Source organism: Henckelia pumila, chromosome 4 (genome assembly GCF_033568475.1).
Source record: "Henckelia pumila isolate YLH828 chromosome 4, ASM3356847v2, whole genome shotgun sequence".
NCBI classification, from domain to species: Eukaryota; Viridiplantae; Streptophyta; class Magnoliopsida; order Lamiales; family Gesneriaceae; genus Henckelia; species Henckelia pumila.
The window spans coordinates 138,532,142-138,555,003 of record NC_133123.1 but is presented as its reverse complement, the minus strand read 5'-3'; the positions used below and the strand labels follow the sequence as shown (position 1 = coordinate 138,555,003).

Sequence of the window (22,862 nt, the reverse complement as noted above, 5' to 3'; positions counted from 1 at the left end):
ATCCCTATACTCAGTTTTAGGTTTTTTTTAGGAAGTTTTGCAATCCAGAACTCTCCCGTTCTCATTTTACACATACTTTGTTTCATTTATAAGTAATAAATAAAAAAAAGTTAAAAAAATAATGAAATATATATACACGTATACACGTGTATCTATATTTATTCATATGGAAAGTGAAATAAAGTACAAATGTGAGAATGAAAATTTGTGACGCAGATTGTGTGTCTTAGGTCATGCTAAACTTGTTGAATTAACAAATAGATTAAGTAGATGGTACGAAACCCTAATCTTGAAGAACAAAGCTTTCATGTAGTAAGCAAGCCCTAAAAAAAGAGAGAATATTGGAATATCTATAAGGCTGCCTCTTTCATTTTGGTTTCGGTTTCAAAATATCAATGTTTTATACGAAAAGTAAATGGGGTTAACCTAATTAAAACACATCATCTACACGTAAATTCTAGTTAAACCATGTTTAATTTGAATTTTTTTAAAATAATAATAACACAAGAATGGATGATCAACTTAGACCAAATTAATTTAGACACCGTTCTACTTAAGTTTTACAAAGTATTGGTTTCATGCACCATTGTATTATTAAGTATTTCGATTTATTATCATTATATAATGCATCAGTTATTCTGAACAATTGAGTTAATTTATCCTAGCTAATAAGATATTAAGATCACAAGAAGCCATTTGTGTAAAAAAATTTAGATAATCACTCAATTATATATAATAACAAATGGAACAAGTAATTAGATTAGAACGTAATATATTTATAATTATGATTTAAACAAATTCATAGAATTCGTTTATTTTTTTAATTAATCAAGAATTTTGAAAGTAAATAAAGCTTCACAAGCTAGGGCCGAATAAATTTTTAGGAAAGCTGAATTCAACGAATTTCTGAAGATACCATAGGAATACAATATATATGAGTGGTACAATACGAGACATTTCCCATGTGAAATGTCTGAATTCCTTATTTTCTAGTTTACTTAGCTTGAGGCATGATTTGGTATTTACTGCATTGTATTATTAGAGTTTGCACCCTGACACTATGGCACGTATTTATTCAATAATAAATACTAAATAAATATTTATTGAAATTAAATGATATCGTAAATTGCCATTGACTTTTTCTTTTCTTTTTGAACTGGCTGACATTGTAAGGATGAAATATATCATGAACAATTTCGTGAAAGGATACATTTCATTTTTTATTGATATATATTATAGATTCCTCGTGTGATGCCTTTTAGTTACGACCAGGTATATTATTTCTTTATTTACTTTACAGAATATATATATATATATATATGCATAATTTTATTTTACATATCCCTCTAAAATTATTGGCCATTTTCAAATGTCGTGCGTATATATTCGCACTTTGACATAACCTCTAGGTTAATTGAAGAGGTATTAACATTTAATTTGAGCTAGTTGTTAGATGACGAGTCATTTTGTGTGTAGAAATGGAAGAAGTACCCTCACAAAAATATCAATGTGGATTTATAACTACTTTCCTATTCTTTTATTTAAAAAAGAGGCCGGAAAGAGACATGATTTTTGTCCGATTATTTTAGATCTAAAGCAAGCAATTCATTCATCTAATAATTCTCTCTTACATAGGGGAAGATTGAAGACATAAAATTAGTACCTAAATTAGAACATGTTTTTATTAAGTATATGATATTAATAAGCATGATTATTCTATGCTACATTTGAAGTACTTTTCCCTCATGATGTAGTCAAATATCAACCATTAAATCATCAACACACATGTCAATTTTCATAACAATATAAGAGTCCTACATGATATAATGTTATTGAAATAAAGGGGAGAAACACTCCAGATACTGTAGCATAGTTTAAAAAAAAAAACACACATCTCAATCTAAAGAAAATATATGGCAGATAAAAATATTTACATTTTTATCAACCCTGTTTAATTATTAATATTTTGAACCTATACAATTCATTATCATTAATTATTTCAAGCCATTTATAGCTGGTCTTATTTAGAATATTAACAATTAGATTGATTTCATTTTCCCCCTTTACACCAAATTAAAGCAAAACCTAGAAAGATGTTTAATTGAAAAAATCTATCTTTAGAGGAACAATCTCAACACACTCTAACAAGGTTCATTTCCGGTCTCAGTGACATTATAATTGAAAAATAATGTATCAAAACTCAAAATTACATAAATAAGTGGGGAAAAAACTATTTTTCATTAATTTTATTCATCATTTATAAACAAATTAAAAACAAAAATACTGCAGATTAATATCATGATTCGTTCATTTCCGCCAAAAAAATTATTCTTAGATTATTTTCCCAAACGAAAAACTTCTTCTCTTTTTTCCCTATCGCCTAAAATATTTTTCCAACTCCAAACAAATTTTTTTTATTTTGTTTTTAAAAAGAACCAGCATGCATGCCGGTCTAAAATTACTTCTTGTGGGCAGGGATGATTCATGATAGAAATGATTTTTTGAAGGCCATATATATATATATATATATATATATATATATATATATATATATATATATATATTTTAATCCTTGATCCAGTTAACAGTAACTTCATCTTTTCAGTTATGTAATTTATATGGTTTTTTTTGGTACTATTGAATTGTAGTTTTACTCATGTAAGTACATTTTTTTTTTTTTTCATTTTGTTCATTTCTTTTACTGTTCTATGATTTTTGTCGAAATTTTCTCATTTGATGGTTTTGGATATTGACATTGATTTTTGGAATGAAACTTGCAAATGGGTACGTGTGATAATTTTTTATATATGTGAGACGATTTTACGGTTCAATTTTTTTATATATATTTTTTATTTATATTATTTGAAAAATAACAAATGTAATTAGTTATCCCTAGCTTCAACTTGATATCGAAATGTTGTTGTTATTTAGTTAAAAATTTTGAAAAATCCCCAATTGTCAGCCCCTACTCAAATGCGCTGTCACCATCTAAATGTGTCATGCATACCATCGACAATTCATTTGCACTCACTCACTAACGTATCTTTCTGAGACAAATTATAATAATAATAATAATAATATCCACCCATATTAATTAATTCTTTTGTAATTCCCAAACTGTCTTTTCAGTCCCATCCCATTGCAATTGTTTTCCCAATGTTTTTCCAATTAATTAAATTAAAATTATATATATATTGAAAAATAAATTAATATATAATGTATATAGGTTATACTTTATAGTAACTTTGATCTGTAGCTGTAATATAATCTGTGTTGTTTTTATAATGATAAATATTAGCATATCTTTCTATTAATAAATAACACAGATTAGTTTTACATAGTATTTGATAATTTAAAGTGTGGAATTATGAAGAGTGGCCATAAAACAATTATTAAGAACTTGAAAAAATAACTTATTACATCTTTCACCCTAGTCCATAAAACTTGACTTTTGGACATGCCCCATTATTCTTTCCATTTTATTGAAACACTGAGATGACGTTTATTAAATAGCGGGCTCACTATTTTTGTGGTCCAGATCTTTTCAAAATTAAATAAACATAATTACTTCCAAAATTTTTTACTCGAATATCTCGATATAAAATGTTGGTCGAATTGACAAGTGGCATGAGTAACTTGAAAAATATTTTGAGGGGAAAAACATTCAAAAAGTTGAAATCTTTCATGACTTCTTTGAGTAACAATTTTTTCCACATATAGATTAGATTATAGGAGAAAAAAATTTAAGAGCTGCCGAATTGAGAAATTATATATAATTGCGGTGTGGATGTTCGTGTGAAATTAATGATAGGAGGGAAAATAAAATCTGATGATTATTTATGAGGACCATAGTTAGATTTTAAATTATGGTAAAATTCATCATCATTAATGGTCGAGCTTCTTTTATGTAGCATAACAATGCAGTGATCTTTTATCCGGATCTACTACTAATTACTCTATTAAATATGTAATTGTTGGAAAATTTGTTTGGACAAATGTTGGGAAATTGGTGGTGAATGAGATAAATGCTCATTGTCCCACATTAGTAAAATGTGGGAATATATGTCTAAATATATAGCCTAAATTGAGACAATGGGTTGGGGCCCCAGGAGGTACCCATGTTTGTTAAGGGGAGCGGACCTAGTCTAGGCTAGGTTCGAACCATTAGCCATACGCGCGCGCGCCGCCGCCGTCCGACCGGCTCGGCGTGGGCTGGGCTTTGACATAATATAGCTTTTTTGGACAAAAATCAAATAAATATTTATTTTGCTTCCGAATCAGTGCAACCATCCAGTCTGAACAGGCGTGACTTTTGGTCCGAACCGGTGCGTCATTTCGGCTGAACCGGTGCGTCTCTTCAGGCCGAACCATTGCGTCTCCTCGGCTGAGTGTGCATCCAACTGATGCATCTGTCCGCATGCAACTGTCCAACGTCTATAAATAGACAGCCCCACTTGCATTCATTCTCACCAATTCACTCATTCCTTTTTTCTATTGTCTTGCATAGAGAGTTCTGATCTCTCTCATTTCTCTTCGTTAAAGAGTTTCTTCAAAACACTTTGTGTTCGAAGTTCTTTGAGTTTGTAGTGTTACTACTCAAAGCTGTCAGCGTTTTATCTTGGGAGACATTTTGCGCTAAACCCGTAAACACCTAGGCGGGGCAAATATGTCTTAAAGATAGAGATTAAACTCTCGACTCGCTGTTGTTGTGCCATTGATTGCGTACTGAGGTTGTTCGTGATACTTTTGATAACAAGTTTAAGACAGATTTCGTATGATGGCTACTGATCCTTCTGCCAAAGTCACGCCGCCCTCTGTTACGCCCCCACCACCGCCCCCTGTTACGCCGCCGCCTGTTATCACGGCCCCTGCTGCTTCTAATGCGCATGCCGAGAGACCTGAAAAGTTCTCTGGTACTGACTTCAAAACATGGCAGCAGAAGATGCTGTTTTACCTCTCAACACTTCATCTTGCGAGGTTTTTGAAGGAAGAAGTTGTTGTTCCGACACCGGATGCTGACACACAAACAAGGTCTGCTTTCGATGCATGGTGTCACAGCGACTTCTTGTGCCGAAACTACATACTGAATGGGTTGGACAATACGCTGTATAGTGTATATTCTGCAACCAAGACAGCTAAGGAACTGTGGGAATCCTTAGAGAAGAAGTACAAGACAGAGGATGCTGGCACGAAGAAGTTTGTAGTCGGTAAGTTTCTCGAATTCAAAATGGTTGATGCCAAGACGGTGATTAGCCAAGTGCAAGAGTTCCAAATCATCCTCCATGATATAATGGCTGAAGGGATGATGATCAGTGAGTCCTTCCAAGTGGCTGCATTAATCGAAAAACTGCCACCCTTATGGAAGGAGTTCAAGAATTATTTGAAGCACAAACGCAAGAAAATGGGGCTCGAAGACTTGATCGACAGGCTGCGAATTGAGGAAGACAATCGCAAAGCGGAGATCAAAGCTGGTAAGATGCCGATGGAAGCAAAGGCAAACTTGGTAGAGCCTGTAGTGACCCGCAATTAATCAAGGTAGTTAAGGAAATTAATTACTAAATTTTGTCTAAAATTATCCGAAGTGGATCGGAAGCTCCGAAGCACGGATCGAAAGCTCCGATCGGGATCGGACGTTCCGTTGGAGGATCGAAGGTTCCGTTCTGGCTAGGGCTGGCGTCATCACCGACGTCAGCAAGATGACGTCACTACTTACACACGTGAGGTGACATCGGACGTTCCGATGTCACGATCGGACGCTCCGTTCGCGATCGGACGTTCCGATGAGGGATCAGACGTTCCGATCGCCGTCTATAAATAAGGGGTCCGAGCCCTCATTCTGTGCACCGATTTCCCCTCCTTTCCTCTGGTTTTCGAACCTTCTTACTTAGATCTACGGAGTTCTAGGCATCCTATTGGGAATCCGGAAGTTGCTTAGCGATCCCGGCGTCGTAAGCGGAGGTGTGTCTAAGTTTTGAGGCGATTCTACACCAGCGGGCTGACGACGGACGAAGGTATAATTTGGCTTCCTAAAAATATTTAGGAGTATGAAATAGCTTATTTAAGGCTTTTAGAGCGTTTATAGTGATGCATGGACTTTTGCATGTGTAGACGCAGTAGAGAAGACTTGTAGGCTTTGGACCTAGACGGGTGTGCTAGGAGTTGACCTGCAGTGTTAGAGGTACATAAGTACTGACCGAGATAGCCGGCATGATATTTATACATATGTGTGTGATGCATGATGTATGTGTTGTATTGGCTATGTTTTACTGTTTTTAGCACATGCATATGTTTTTACGGAGACTGCATCGGGTATGATGTGAGTCATGACAGTTTCCATCAGTCGAGGCAATTCTTTCTGAGGATTCGTGTCTTGGGAATATACGAGTACCACGCGGAGTCGCTCTCTTGCCCGGTACTGTGTATTCCAGGCGCCATGAGTAAAGTGATTTAACCCTGATTTTTAAAGTCATGTGCATGCTCATATTTGTATTTATATCATTGCTTCCGTATTGAGTGTAGTCGCTCACGCCCTTTATGTTTCGTGTTTTGGGACACCTTGTGGCGAGTCAGGTCTAAGGCTGGACGGTCCCGATGGTTCCCAGCAGGGTTGAGGTTGCTACCTTGCAGAGGTAGTTTGTTAGGGATTCTGACACCCTAATTTCGATTTGGTTGTATAAAGAATTATACACTGTTTCTATCGTCGGTTGTATTCTGCCGATTGGATTTGTTGTACTTTGGAATTATCCGCTATTTAAAGCTTTAATTATTATTGCTTGCGCTAATCACTCTGATTAGGTAGTGGATCCGGGTAGGGTCGCTACAGAGCCGAACTGTAGTAGCCCGTAACCAAAATTAGTAATTAAGGAATTAATCATAATTACTTGAATAGAGTTCGGAAGCTCCGAAGGTAGGTTTGGAAGTTCCGAACAGGATCGGAAGCTCCGATGCAGGATCGGAAGCTCCGATCATATTACGTCAGGCATGACGATTGGCTAGATCGAAAGCTCCGATCAGGATCGGAAGCTCCGATCACCCCTATCCGAAGTCAACAAGTGATATTTTGACATGTGGCAGATCAGGATCTTCGGAAGCTCCGATGGCAGGATCGGACGTTCCGATCGAGGTTCGGACGTTCCGATCGAGGATCGGAAGTTCCGATCGTTGTCTATAAATAGAGGGCCGGGGCTTCATTCCAATTGCCAATTCCGAGTATTTTCCTCTCCTTTCTAGTCTATTCGAGTTGTTCTAGCTTTCCTAGGCTTGACCCGGCGGTCGGCGAGGCGTTCGGAAGTCGTAGCAGAGTTGTGCCCAAGTTCTGGAGGCATCGACATTAAAGGGCTAACGACGGACGAAGGTATAGCTTTTGCTTCCTATAAATATTTAGGAGTATGCAATAGCTTAGTTAAGGCTTTTAGAGCACTTTAATGATAGTAGTATCATTTGACAGTGTAGAGCAGACTATAGGCGTGGACCTAGAATTGGTAGAGCTTGCACTGTTTTGAGGTACGAAAGTACTGTTCGAGATATCCTGACTAAGTATGCATGTATTATGTGACTGCATGGTTTATATGTCATTGATTTATACTGCATTCATTTGCATACTGAGCTATCTCCTTCGAGATGTCTGTTAGTAGGGTTTTTCCCTATCCTGTTAGTGGTTGGACTTCCATCGATTTGGGTCCGGCATATCCACTTGTATTATGGTATGGGAGTCACCTCCTGAAGCGACGGCACAACGTGCTACATACCAGGGTCCGGTCTGTCTCTGTTATCTGATCCTTGACCTCGAGTTTATAGGGAGTTCACTTTGCATGCATGTATACTCATACTCTCGTACTGAGCGTTTTATGCTCACGTCTCGTACTCTGTGTTTCTGGTCACCCTATTCCATGGGGCAGGTTTGCGATTGGACGAGGCGGGTGGATCCAAGAGGGGCTAGTCAGTGGTTGACCAGCTGGAGCTTCGTCTAGGTTTTATTTCTGTTGTTTTGAGGTTGATACAGCTATTCGATTTGGTTGTATATTATTTGGATAAATTACAGATTCCTTTACTTGGAATTGTATAACGTTTATGGTTTCCGCAGTTTTATTCTGATATCTGTTTAATTAAGTTAATTGCATGCCTAAGTTCTGTTAGTAGGTGATCCGGGTAAGGGTCACTACATTTATGGTATCAGAGCATGCATAGTATTCTTGGGATTTAGACTTTGCATAAGGTAACTGTGAGGTACTTTTGTAGATGGCAGATCGTGACGACTGGAGTTCTCATGGCAGTATTGGTGGGCGTTGGGGTGATGCCGACCGGGAGCCTCGTCGAGAACGGCGTCATCGTCATCATCCTGATGAGCGTTTCACTGTGCGTCGATTCTTAGCTATGGGTCCTAAGCCCTTAGTTGGAGGTGAGTCTCCGGAGGATGCGGAGAATTGGTTAGACCGCATGGAGACGACGTTTTAGACTTTCCAATGCACCGAGAAGCAGAAGATGGAGACCCTGGGTTATCTTCTGGATGGACGTGCGCGCAGGTGGTGGAGGTTTACTTCTGCACCTTTTTTGGCGGCGAGAGGAGTGGCCACCTGGGCCGAGTTCCGTACAGCTTTTCAGAAGCTGTATTTTCCTCCTGCACTCCGACAGTCGAAGGCAGGCGAGCTACTGAGTCTGCGATAGGGAGCCATGTCTATCGATGAGTATCAGCAGAGGTTCTTTGATCTGCTATCCTATTGCCCCGAGATTGTTGACAGCTCTGGGATGAAGTATAATATGTTCCTTCAGGGCCTTAACCCTGAGATCCATGACCGTGTGGCGGTTGGCGACGACATGTCCTACGAGGGTTTTGTGAGCCGTTGTCACCAGGCGGAGGACAGCATTCGACGAAACAGGTCTTTCCCTCAGTCGAGACCTGCTAGTTCTTTGGGTCCTCCTGCCCAAACTTTCAAGAAGTCTGGATCTACTTCTTCCTCTGGTTCTGGAGGTGTTGTCCATTTCGGTAAGAAGGACAAGTGTGATCACTGGGGGAAGAACCATACATCCGACAAGTGCCGTAGAGCTTCTGGAGCTTGTTTCCGTTGTGGAGAGACTGGTCATATCCGAAGAGATTGTCCACTATCTGGGGGAGGCGGTTCTGGATCTGGTTCAGGATCTGGTTCTCAGGCCACCATTCAGCAGAGGTCACAGGGACAGCCTACTGGGAGTTCTCATTTGAGGCCACGAGCTTCTGGCCAGGTGTTTGCCCTGAGATATGATCAGGCAGTGGAGGAGAATGAGAAAGTCATCGCAGGTACATTTCTGCTTTATGGTATACCTGCTCTTGTACTTATTGACACTGGTGCATCTCATTCCTTCATTTCTGCACGTTTTGTTAAGAGGCATAAGTTACCATGCATTGCACTAGACGTAGTGATGTCTGTTTCTACTCCGACGGGCCAATCTGCTTTGGCTAAGCGTCTAGTGATGGGTTGCCCTTTAGAGTTCGAAGGGAACATTCTGTTAGCGAATCTCATGGTCCTGGCGATGGACGACTTTGACTGCATTCTGGGAATAGATATGTTGACTACCTATCAAGCTTCAGTGGAATGCTATCAGAGATTAGTACGCTTTCATCCGGAGGGGAGTGAGAGCTGGTTTTTCTATGGTGAGGGAGCGCGACCTCCGATGCCTTTGGTATCAGCTTTGAGAGCCTGTCGAGCTCTAGAGTCTGGCGGGGAAGGCTACCTTATCTATGCAGTTGATTTGTCCGCTGAGAGCATTGGGATAGAGAGCATTCATGTTGTGGATGAATTTCCAGATGTATTTCCTGATGAGATTCCGGGTTTTCCTCCTGCTAGGGAAGTCGAGTTTTGCATAGAGTTGATGCCGGGTACTTCGCCTATTTCTAGAGCACCGTATCGTCTGGCTCCGTCAGAGATGCGTGAGTTGAAGAATCAGCTACAGGATCTTTTGGACAAGGGGTACATTCGTCGTAGTGTATCTCCTTAGGGAGCTCCTGTTCTTTTTGTAAAGAAAAAGGATGGGTCGATGCGGCTGTGCATTGACTATCAGCAGCTGAATCGAGTCACTGTGAAGAACAAGTATCCGTTGCCTCGTATTGATGACTTGTTTGATCAGCTGCAGGGCACGTCAGTTTACTCCAAAATTGACTTGAGATCTGGGTATCATCAGTTGAGAGTCCGTGATCAGGACGTAGCCAAGACTGCATTCCGTACTCGCTATGGGCATTACGAGTTTCTAGTAATGCCATTTGATTTGACTAATGCGCCGGCTATATTCATGGATCTGATGAACCGTGTCTTCAGGGAGTATTTGGATAAGTTTGACGTGGTATTCATTGACGACATCTTGGTGTATTCGCGTAATACGGAAGAGCATGTTTCTCACTTGCGGTTGGTACTACAGACTCTTCAAGATGAGCAGTTGTACGCCAAGCTGAGCAAGTGTGAGTTCTGGATGGATAGAGTGGTCTTTCTTGGCCATATCATATCCAGGGAGGGGATTTCTGTTGATCCAAGCAAGATTGAAGCGGTACTTAATTGGTCGCGTCCGACGACAGTTGCTGAGATCCGTAGTTTTCTGGGTCTAGCAGGGTATTATCGTCGCTTCATTCTGAACTTCTATCAGTTAGCTCGATCGTTGACGCAACTTACCCACAAGGGTGTGGATTTCGAGTGGTCCTCCGAGTGTGAGGAGAATTTCTGTGAGCTTCGACGGCGGTTGACTTCTGCGCCGGTGTTGGCATTACCGTCAGGATCTGGAGGGTATGTGGTATACACTGATGCTTCTCTTCGGGGTTAGGTTGTGTTCTGACTCAGAATGGGCATGTGATCGCATACGCTTCTAGACAGCTGAAGCTTCACGAGGACAACTATCCAGTCCACGATTTGGAGTTAGCAGCCATTGTGTTCGCTTTGAAGATCTGGCGTCATTATTTGTATGACGAGAAATTTGAGATCTTCACCGACCATAAGAGTCTCAAATATTTGTTCACTCAGGCGGAGTTGAACATGAGGCAGAGACATTGGATGGACTTGCTTAAGGACTATGATTGCGAAATTAAGTACCATCCGGGAGCTGCTAATCTCACCGCTGATGCTTTGAGTCGCAAGGTGCGACTATCCGCACTTCAGACTTGTTCGATGTCTAGTGCGATCAGTGACTGTTGTACTTCAGGTTATACCTTCAAGCATAAGAAATGTATGCAGAGTATCCAGATGTTTGCGATATTATCTGAGCCAGCCTTGTATTCGCGGATTCGAGATGCTCAGATGTCTGATTCGAAGACCCAACGTTTAGCTCGTCTAGCTAACGAGGGTAGCTCGTCTGGATTTCATTATCAGTCAGATGACTTTCTGTGTTTGTCTAGTAGGCTTGTGATTCCGCAGGATGAAGAGTTGCGAGAGGAGATTTTGTCTCAGGCACATCGCACTAAGTTGAGTATTCATCCTGGGAGCAACAAGATGTACAAGGATCTACGTACTCGTTTCTGGTGGAAGGGAATGAAACGCAGTGTTTATCAGTTTGTTTCGAGATGTTTGGTGTGTGAACAGGTCAAAGCAGAGCACCGTCGACCTGGAGGATTGCTTCACAGTCTGCCTATTCCTGAATGGAAATGGGAGTTTATCACAATGGACTTTGTGACCCATTTGCCGGTATCCCCGAGGAACTGTGATGCTATCTGGGTTGTAGTGGACCGACTCACCAAGTCAGCGCATTTCATTGCCTATAGCTGAGAGTACTCTATGGATCGCATGGCACGGATGTACATTCAGGAGATCGTTCGACTTCATGGAGTGCCTGTGAGCATTGTCAGCGATCGGGACCCCAGGTTCACTTCTAGATTCTGGGGGAGTGTTCAGCGTGCGATGGGTACTACTCTCGGTTTGAGTACTGCCTATCATCCGAAGACTGATGGTCAGTCAGAGCACACTATCCGTACTTTGGAGGATATGCTTAGAGCGTGCGTCATGGATTTTGGTTCAGCCTGGCAGGATCATTTGCCGTTGATCGAGTTCGCGTACAACAACAGCTATCATACTAGTATTGGGATGGCACCTTTTGAGGCGTTGTACGGGCGACGTTGTCGTACTCCACTCTTCTGGGAAGAAGTGGGGGAGAGACAGGCTGAGGGACTGGAGTTTATCCAGCAGGCGATAGACATTATTGAACAGATCAAGAAACGGATTAAGACTGCATAGGATCGTCAGGCCAGCTATGCTAATATCAAGCGTAGGCATGATATTTATACATATGTGTGTGATGCATGATGTATGTGCTGTATTGGCTATGTTTTACTATTTTTAGCACATGCATATGTTTTTACGAAGACTGCATCGGGTATGATGTGAGTCATGACAGTTTCCATCAGTCGAGGCGATTCTTCCTGAGGATTCGTTTCTTGGGAATATACGAGTACCACGCGGAGTCGCTCTCTTGCCCGGTACTGTGTATTCCAGGCGCCATGAGTAAAGTGATTTAACCCTGATTTTTAAAGTCATGTGCATGCTCATATTTGTATTTATATCATTGCTTCCGTATTGAGCGTAGTCGCTCACGCCCTTTATGTTTCATGTTTTGGGACACCTTGTGGCGAGTCAGGTCTAAGGCTGGACGGTCCCGGTGGTTCCCAGCAGGGTTGAGGTTGCTACCTTGCAGAGGTAGTTTGTTAGGGATTCTGATACCCTAATTTCGATTTGGTTGTATAAAGAATTATACACTGTTTCTATCATCGGTTGTATTCTGTCGATTGGATTTGTTGTACTTTGAAATTATCCGCTATTTAAAGCTTTAATTATTATTGCTTGCGCTAATCACTCTGATTAGGTAGTGGATCCGGGTAGGGTCGCTACAGAGCCGAACTGTAGTAGCCCGTAACCAAAATCAGTAATTAAGGAATTAATCATAATTACTTGAATAGAGTTCGGAAGCTCCGAAGGTAGGTTCGGAAGTTCCGAACAGGATCGGAAGCTCCGATGCAGGATCGGAAGCTCCGATCATATTACGTCAGGTATGACGATTGGTTAGATCGAAAGCTCCGATCAGGATCGGAAGCTCCGATCACCCCTATCCGAAGTCAACAAGTGATATTTTGACACGTGGCAGATCAGGATCTTCGGAAGCTCTGATGGCAGGTTCGGACGTTCCGATCGAGGTTCGGACGTTCCGATCGAGGATCGGAAGTTCCGATCGTTGTCTATAAATAGAGGGCCGGGGCTTTATTTCCAATTGCCAATTCCGAGTATTTTCCTCTCCTTTCTAGTCTATTCGAGTTGTTTTAGCCTTCCTAGGCTTGACCCGGCGATCGGCGAGGCGTTCGGAAGTCGTAGCAGAGTTGTGCCCAAGTTCTGTAGGCATCGACATCAAAGGGCTAACGACGGACGAAGGTATAGCTTTTGCTTCCTATAAATATTTAGGAGTATGCAATAGCTTAGTTAAGGATTTTAGAGCACTTTAATGATAGTAGTATCATTTGACAGTGTAGAGCAAACTATAGGCGTGAACCTAGAGTTGGTAGAGCTTGCACTGTTTTGAGGTACGAAAGTACTGTTCGAGATATCCTGACTGAGTATGCATGTATTATGTGACTGCATGGTTTATATGTCATTGATTTATACTGCATTCATTTGCATACTGAGCTATCTCCTTCGAGATGTCTGTTAGTAGGGTTTTTCCCTATCCTGTTAGTGGTTGGACTTCCATCGATTTGGGTCCGGCATATCCACTTGTATTATGGTATGGGAGCCACCTCCTGAAGCGACGGCACAGCGTGCTACATACCAGGGCCCGGTCTGTCTCTGTTATCTGATCCTTGACCTCGAGTTTATAGGGAGTTCACTTTGCATGCATGTATACTCATACTCTCGTACTGAGCGTTTTATGCTCACGTCTCGTACTCTGTGTTTCTGGACACCCTATTTCATGGGGCAGTTTTGCGATTGGACGAGGCGGGTGGATCCAAGAGGGGCTAGTCAGTGGTTGACCAGCTGGAGCTTCGTCTAGGTTTTATTTCTGTTGTTTTGAGGTTGATACAGCTATTCGATTTGGTTGTATATTATTTGGATAAATTACAGATTCCTTTACTTGGGATTGTATAACGTTTATGGTTTCCACAGTTTTATTTTGATATTTGTTTAATTAAGTTAATTGCATGCCTAAGTTCTGTTAGTAGGTGATCCGGGTAAGGGTCACTACACGAACGCTATGAAGAAGAGGAAGAAGTTTGGGAAAGATGTGATGCAAGGGAAAAATAAGAAGTGGAAAGGAACCTGTTGGAACTGTGGAAAAACGAACCACAAAGCCAAGGATTGTCGCTTACCGAAGAAGGACAATCAGTACCGGGCAAATGTGGTCCAACACAAATCTGTGCCTATTGATTTGTCTGAGATAGATCTGTCAGCAGTAATCTTCGAGGCTAACATGGTTGATCATCCCAAAGAATGGTTTATCGATACCAGAGCGACACGACATGTCTGTGCTGACAAGGATCTATTCTCGAAGTATACTCCTATAGGTGGACGAGAGCTCTATATGGGTAACAATGCGACTTCTAAGATCGTTGGATTAGGCAAAGTGGTGATCAAGATGACTTCGGGAAAAGAGTTTACTCTTATTGATGTCCTTCATGTTCCAGACATAAGGAAGAATCTTGTCTCCGGTTCTAGGCTTGTTAAGGCCGGATTTAGAATAGTTTTTGAAGCTGGAAAAGTTGTAATCATGAAAAATGGACAGTTCCTAGGGAAATGATATATAGAAAAGGGACTGTTCAAAATGAATGTAATGACTGTACTTCGTGATCTTGAAAGTAATAAAGTTAATGCTTTGAATTACTTGGTTGAATGTTCTAATTTATGGCATACTAGATTAGGACATGTTAACTTCAACACTTTGAGAAAACTTGGAAAACTAAATCTTATTCCAAGGACTAAGATTGATTCAAACTACAAATGTGAAGTATGTGTTGAAGCTAAATTAACAAAAGTACCTTTTCACACAGTGGAAAGAAGTACAATACCTCTAGAACTAATTCACACCGATGTTTGTGATTTAAAGTTTGTACAAACTAGAGGTGGGTAAAAGTACTTTATTACATTCATAGATGATTGCACAAGATTCTGTTACGTGTTTCTTTTAAGAAGCAAGGATGAAGCTCTTGAAGCATTTAAGACCTATAAGAATGAAGTTGAAAATCAATTAGGCAAAAGAATAAAGAAAATTCGAAGTGATAGAGGAGGTGAATATGTTGCTCCGTTTGAAGAATTTTGCAATGAATCTGACATTATTCATCAAACAACTGTTCCTTATTCACCACAATCTAATGGTGTTGCGGAAAGAAAAAACCGTACTCTGAAAGAAATGATGAATGTCATGCTAATAAGTTTTGGACTACCCCAAAACTTGTGGGGGGAAAGCAATACTTTCGGCAAATCATATTCTTAACAAAATTCCACATAAAAAGAAGAATGAAACTCCTAACGAATTGTGGAAAGGACATAAGCCCTTATAAAAATACTTGAAAGTGTAGGGGTGTTTGGCAAAAGTAGAAATACCAAAGCCAAAACAAGTGAAGATTGGACCTAAGACTGTGGATTGCATCTTCATTGGATATGCAAACAACAGTAGTGCATATAGATTCCTAGTGCACAAGTCAGTAATTCCTGATATACATGAGAATACGATTATTGAATCAAGGAATGCTGCATTTTTTGAGAACGTCTTTCCTTGTAAAGAAGGAAAAGAAAAGAGCTCTTCCAAAAGAGTTCATGAATCCACTAATGAGGAAACTCATGAAAGTGAAGAACCAAGGCATAGTAAGAAAGCTAAAACATTTGGTCCTGATTTTCTTAGTTATGCTATAGAAAATGATCCAAGGACCTTAAGAGAAGCGTTATCTAGTCCTGACACTCCGCTTTGGAAAGAGGCCATAAACAGTGAAATAGATTCCATCATGCAAAATTATACTTGGGAATTAGTAGATCTACCACCGGGAAGCAAATCTTTAGGATGCAAATGGATCTTAAAAAGGAAATATAAAGCTGATGGAACGGTGGAAAAATACAAAGCAAGGTTGGTGGCCAAAGGATTTAGACAAAAAGAAGGGTTGGATTTCTTCGACACATATTCACCTGTTACGAGAATAACGTCTATTCGAGTACTTAAAACAATAGCTGCTGTAAATAATCTCGAAATACATCAAATGGATGTAAAAACGACATTTTTAAATAGTGAGTTAGAGGAAGAAATATATATGGCACAACCTGAAGGATTCATTGCTCCCGGTCAAGAAAGAAAAAGTGTGTCGACTCATTAAATCATTGTATGGGCTAAAACAAGCTCCTAAACAATGGCATGAAAAATTTGACAAAACAATGATGTCAAATGGATTCAAGATTAATGAGTGTGATAAATGTATTTATATAAAAGGCACACATGACTCGTATGTAATTGTTTGTCTATATGTAGACGACATGCTCATAATGGGTAGTAATTATGATATCATCATGAAAACTAAGAAAATGTTGACAAAACATTTTGATATGAAAGATATGGGAAAAGCAGACGTTATCTTAGGAATTAAGATTGTAAAAACCTGAAGGAATTATCCTAACACAATCTCATTATATTGAGAAAGTAATTAGGAAATTCAACGCGTATGATGTTACGCCGTTAAGATCACCCGTGGATTTAAGTTTACATTTATCCAAAAATCGAGGTGAACCCGTATCTCAACAATAATATGCAAGGATAATTGGGAGTCTAATGTATATTACAAATTGTACTCGTCCTGATATTGCATACTCAATAAATAAATTGAGTAGATTTACAAGTAATCCTAGTCGTGATCATTGGAAAGCATTGAAAAGAGTATTTAAATACTTAAAGTATTCAATGGACTATGGATTACATTATGCAACATATCCTTCTGTACTTGAAGGATATTGTGATGCAAATTGGATTTCAGACACAAAAGACTCGAAGTCCACAAGTGGATATGTATTCACCATCGGTGGAGGAGCTATGTCATGGAAATCCTCTAAACAAACGAGTATAGCTCGTTCAACAATGGAATCGGAATTCATAGCTTTAGACAAAGCGGTAGAAGAAGCGGAATTGCTCCGTAATTTCCTAGAAGATATTCCGTGTTGGACGAAACCAGTGCCAACAATAATGTTACATTGCGATAGTCAGTCGGCTATAGGTAGGGCACAAAGTAGTATGTATAATGGTAAGTCAAGACACATACGTCGAAGACATAATACCATTAGACAGTTGATCTCAAATGGTGTTATCGCAGTTGATTATGTAAAATCAAAAGATAACTTAGCGGATCCATTGACAAAAGGTTTAGGGAGAGATCAAGTAAACTGCTTATCAAGAGGAATGGGATTAAAACCTACAAAATTAAAAGATAATTCATAGCGGAAACCCAACCTTGTAGATTGGAGATCCCAAGATCTTGGTTCAATGGGAAAATCAAGTTATGAATGTTCGTGTGCACTCAGAACTTCGTTCTATTCTCATTCCTAGGATAAAGTGCAACCTGTGCAAGTAGTGAGGTTAAGTTTTAACAAAATTTTAATGATTCCTATATTTCTATAAGAAATAGAGTATGACAGGATACTCATATAATAGGAGGTCACCTATTTAAGTGTGAAGACGGGCCGCTTCAATGAAACACTTAAGAATCCAAGATGTTGTCCAGGGCCAAAATGGACATAATCGTGAGAACAAATAAAGTGTGAGAAAAATTATTGTGTGAATACTGTTGTCTTGGTTTACATCAACGGCTGAATAGTTCAAGACATCACGTTCACTAGGCAGCCTAGTAAATCCGATAGTAATTCACTAAGGAAGGTTCAAAGCAGCAAGCTACCTCTCTCCATCAATAATTTTTCGTAAGAAATTCTGTTTTAACATATGCATACATATTCGCATAAATCACATTCATGTGGGGGATTGTTGGAAAAATTTTTTGGACAAATGTTGGGAAATTGGTGGTGAATGAGATAAATGCTCATTGTCCCACATTGGTAAAATGTGGGAATATATGTCTAAATATATAGCCTAAATTGAGACAATGGGTTGGGGGCCCAAGGGGTACCCATGTTTGTTAAGGGGAGCGGATCTAGTCTAGGCTAGGTTCGAACCATTAGACACACGCGCGCCATCGCCGCCGTCCGATCGACCGGCTCGGCTCGGCACGGCACGGACACAGGCATGGGCGTGGGCTGGGCGTGGCTTTGACATAATATAGCTTTTTTGGACAAAAATCAAATAAATATTTATTTTGCTTCCGAATCAGTGCAACCATCCAGTCTGAACGGGCGTGACTTTTGTTCCGAACCAGTGCGTCATTTTGGCTGAACCGGTGCATCTCTTCAGGCCGAACCATTGCGTCTCCTCGGCTGAGTGTGCATCCAACTGATGCATCCGTCCGCATGCAACTGCCCAACATCTATAAATCGACAACCCCACTTGTATTCATTCTCACCAATTCACTCATTCCTTTCTTCTCTTGTCTTGCATAGAGAGTTCTGATCTCTCTCATTTCTCTTCGTTAAAGAGTTTCTTCAAAACACTTTGTATTCGAAGTTCTTTGAGTTTGTAGTGTTACTACTCAAAGCTGTCAGCGTTCTATCTTGGAAGACATTTTGCACTAAACCCGTAAACACCTAAGCGGGGAAAATCTGTCTTAAATATAGAGAGTTAAACTCTCGGCTCGCTGTTGTTGTGCCATTGATTGCGTACTGAGGTTGTTCGTGATACTTTTGATAACAAGTTTAAGACAGATTTCGTATGATGGCTACTGATCCTTCTGCCAAAGTCACGCCGCCCTCTGTTATGCCCACACCACCTGTGGGGACCTCGGGTTACTAATCTCATCTTAGAGCAATAAATGATTAATCAACAATTAATCATATAATAAAAGAATATTCAAACCAATTTTTTTTTTCCAGAACCCCACGCGCGCCTGCGCCCCATTTCAGGCGCGCCCGCGCATAGGTTTCGTACAGAATATGGTAAAATGATAAACATAAAAGTTGTAGATCTTTGTCTTATCATTCCAATGCCGCCAACCGCACCCTAATTGGAGTTTTCAGTAAAAAGTTATGCTCATTCTACCAAAAAGAGTCGGTGCAGAAATTTACAAAAATTATCAAAGGCTACAACAAAGATCAAAGTTGCTAGGGCTATTTCAAATCTGAAAAATTGCATACATAATCTCAATATGTCCGAAGCATAAACACATGCATATCTAGACATAACAATAATCGCATACATGTTTCTAAGATGCAATACAATAAACTCAATTCTAAGTTTTCTAAGCTCAAACTAAATCAACACTTTCTAACATGCATTTGACAGTAATCTATTCTTAGCCCGAAGTCACCACATGCTAATCTTTCTCAATCTTGAGCTATCCAAGCCACATCTGACTCTCTCATGCCCCAAACCTGATGCAATGCACACATACAAACAAAGCAACAGCCGGATAACTCCGGTGAGAATAAACCTCAGTATGAACAACATGCATATACATCAGTTAAACATATGATATCTATATGCCAAATGAATCATAAATCTTCAATCATGTAATAGGAGGTAAAACATGATAGTATGTTCATCTTTAATACCAAGTATATAAACTCATTCAAATCTTGAATGTCATAACATAACATGCTAGCATTTATAAACACATATTCTAATCTCTAGAAATATATAGGTTAATGCATAAATGCAATGCATGTGCCAAGGAATAGGCTATCGAATCTGATATCAATAAATCGTAATTCTGGGATCCCGGGGAAATAAAATCTTTAACTAACCACCGACTCTCCCAATCGAGGTGGCGTCAAATCTCTCAATCCCCTGACGTTGGTTCAACTATAGTGAGTTATCTAGCTCTGGAAATAAATCTATATTCCGTGCCATGAGTCATCTGACTCTGGAAGTAAATCTACATTCCGTGCCACTCAACTACAGTTCTCCAAACGTCATCTGCACTCTAGGCCTTTCAACCCTCTGTACTTTTCAGGCTGGAGTTCAAGATGAATGCAACATAATCTGAATGCATCAAATCATACATAAGCTAAAACAACATCTTGAACACATCAATCATATAATCATATGATCATATAATCACTCAAAGATAACGAAAAATCTGTAAGCATCACATGGAATATGTAAGGCATGTTCAATACAGAACATAATATAAATCAAAGAAGACAAATAAACATTGACATAAATATTCTGAAAATTCAAGAAGATATCTATCTTGAATAATCTATCCCATTTATGTAAACGTAAACAATAACATATATTAAACATGCATGTATGTGATTTTAGGCAACTCGATAATCAACAACAATCTCGAGTTATTCTGCCCATATTATTAATGTCTATTCATACCTGCATTTCTGATTCGAATAGCTGACCCTCTGTCAATTCTTGATCAACTACAAGCTGTCCAAATCTGACATCAAATTCTGCTTATTTCAATCAGTGCTACTTGAAGGTATTCTTGATTCAACTTCAAACACTTCAAGTCATTCGAACTTGAACTCGTCAATTCAACTTCGATAATCTTCAAGTCAAATCTGAAATAATGTATAACATATCTAAACATCAATTTCCAATCTGAATCGATGTTTCTTTAAAGTTGATACATTTCAAATCTGACTAACACAATCGAAATTCAAACCGACGTCACAACTATTCGAATTCGATAAATCTTTCGATTCAAATATCATTATACCTTCATTCTAAATATAACCACATATTCAATTCATCCACTAAACACTTGAATATGAGCTCTAGACATATAGAATGAATAACAATTCAAAATCTTGAACCGGCGGCGTAACGGATTAAAACCGGAAATTCTAAAAGCTTAAACATCAATTAGACAATCTTATAAGTATCAGAACATCCATAATTCAGCAGCCTAATCACGTGAATTGCAGCCCTCAAAATTCAGAATTTTGATAATTCTTTCAATATTCCAAAACATGTCCAAACGACGATCTTTTCTCGATCCGTCTTAGATATGCTATCATCGTATATGCTAAAACATGTTTATACAATCAAATCTTAATTCTAACAACATCATAAAATTAAAACATGGTAGAACTTCATAAAACTTACGTCAAAACGTAGCATTCAGAGCTGTGATCGCAAATATATATTCAATCGGAAATTCTACCGGGCGGATCAAAAGATATCGGAGTTTGAAAAGGTAAAAATGGCTTAACCCTTATTTTTTTCTTTTCTCACGGTTTCTTCTGTTTCCCCTCTGAATCCCACGTGAATTCTGCTGAAAAGAGTGAATATTAGATATATATTGGCCTATTTGCAGTTTAGTCCCTGAATTCTTCAATAATTGCAATTTGGTCCTCGGCCAATCTTTTAATTCAATTTCAATCCTAAATAATTTAAGAATATTAGAATTTAATTCTCAACTCTAAATATTCTCAAATTAAATATTCTCGGATTAAAATTAAATCATTTCGGACCTTATCGCATTTTAGTCCTTGAACTACTCAATATTTGCAAATGGTTCCTTGCTCGGATTTCATTCTCAAATTAAATCCGTGATATTTATCATCTTGGAATTCACATCTTAAATTCCATAAATATCAATTTCAATATTTTTAATCTTTTAATTTAAGAATTCCGGATATTAAAATCTTAAAATCCGAAAAATCCTCAAATTAAATATTTTTGACCCGAAATTGAAATCTCTAATTTCCATAAATTCTTAACTTCATATTTTCTCTTATTTGGAATTTAAATCTTAAATCCCGTCATTAATAACTTAATATTTACGGGCCTTACATTTCCTCCCCTCTAAGGAATGATTTCGTCCTCGAAATCGCATCGATCTTACTGCTGATTCTTGTAGGCTGTGTAGCTGACTGAAGTAATACTAACTTCAATTCTCTGAGCTATAGATATCTATTCTGATATCTTCTCTTCTATCATAGCTTAATCTTCTTTCTGATTGTTTCTGCAATCATATCTATTCGCATTCACATATAATCGCTGAGTCAACTTATATCTAAGTTGCTCTTTCTTGTGATCTAACTCTGCATCAATTACTTTGTCTTGCTTACAATCTTATCAACTTCTGTTGCATCTGAATTGAATACACATACATGTTCTAGCTGATATTCTTTAGCCAATGCATATAGATAACAATTCATCTATCGGACAATTCGAAATTGAGTATTAATCAATTAGCTAGATCAAATACTCACAGGGAGCAATTCTTACATCTCTTTCTAAACCTATTGATGCTTGAGAAAGAACTTCTTTTCTGATCATTCTGTTCATACTTCAAAATCTATATCTGTTGCTCATTTGCTAGCTCTGTTCATGCTGCTCTATTCTTATTCTGTTCGAAACAATCTTCACATTCTCTATCGTTTCTTGACTCATATCTGGTCTGATAGCTGATATTTCTATAAGATTGTTTCAATATAAAGACAATTATGTGTTTCTGATCAATCAATCATCAAAATATTGTCTTTATATCTATCAAATAGCTGTCACATGAATCATAGTAATCACGTGGCAAATAATCAAGCAACTAGTACCGAATCTAGTACTATAGTTCTGAGCATATCCTCGAAAATCTGGATAATCACATCTGATAGTCCACTAATCAGAGGATGGTATAATGAAATCTCATACAACCAAACACTCAGAACATCTGACAATCAATGCCACAATCTAGAAAACAGATCTAAAGTTTCTATCTTGACAATAGATTTCCATAATTCCTGTAATCTGATCATCTTGCTAAATGCATGACAAGTATCTTTTATGTTTGTATCATATTTAATACAACATATTCATAAATCTGTAGAAATCTACTA

The 22,862-nt window shown here is 38.8% G+C and overlaps 1 protein-coding gene across 1 annotated transcript; it reads left to right on the top strand.

The window, feature by feature from the left end:
- The first annotated feature begins 4,777 nt into the window (after positions 1 to 4,777).
- Positions 4,778 to 5,530, top strand: LOC140861856 (uncharacterized). The gene has a single exon (XM_073264855.1). The coding sequence runs from the start codon at positions 4,778 to 4,780 to the stop codon at positions 5,528 to 5,530; it is 753 nt and encodes a 250-aa protein (XP_073120956.1).
- Positions 5,531 to 22,862: the final 17,332 nt, after the last annotated feature.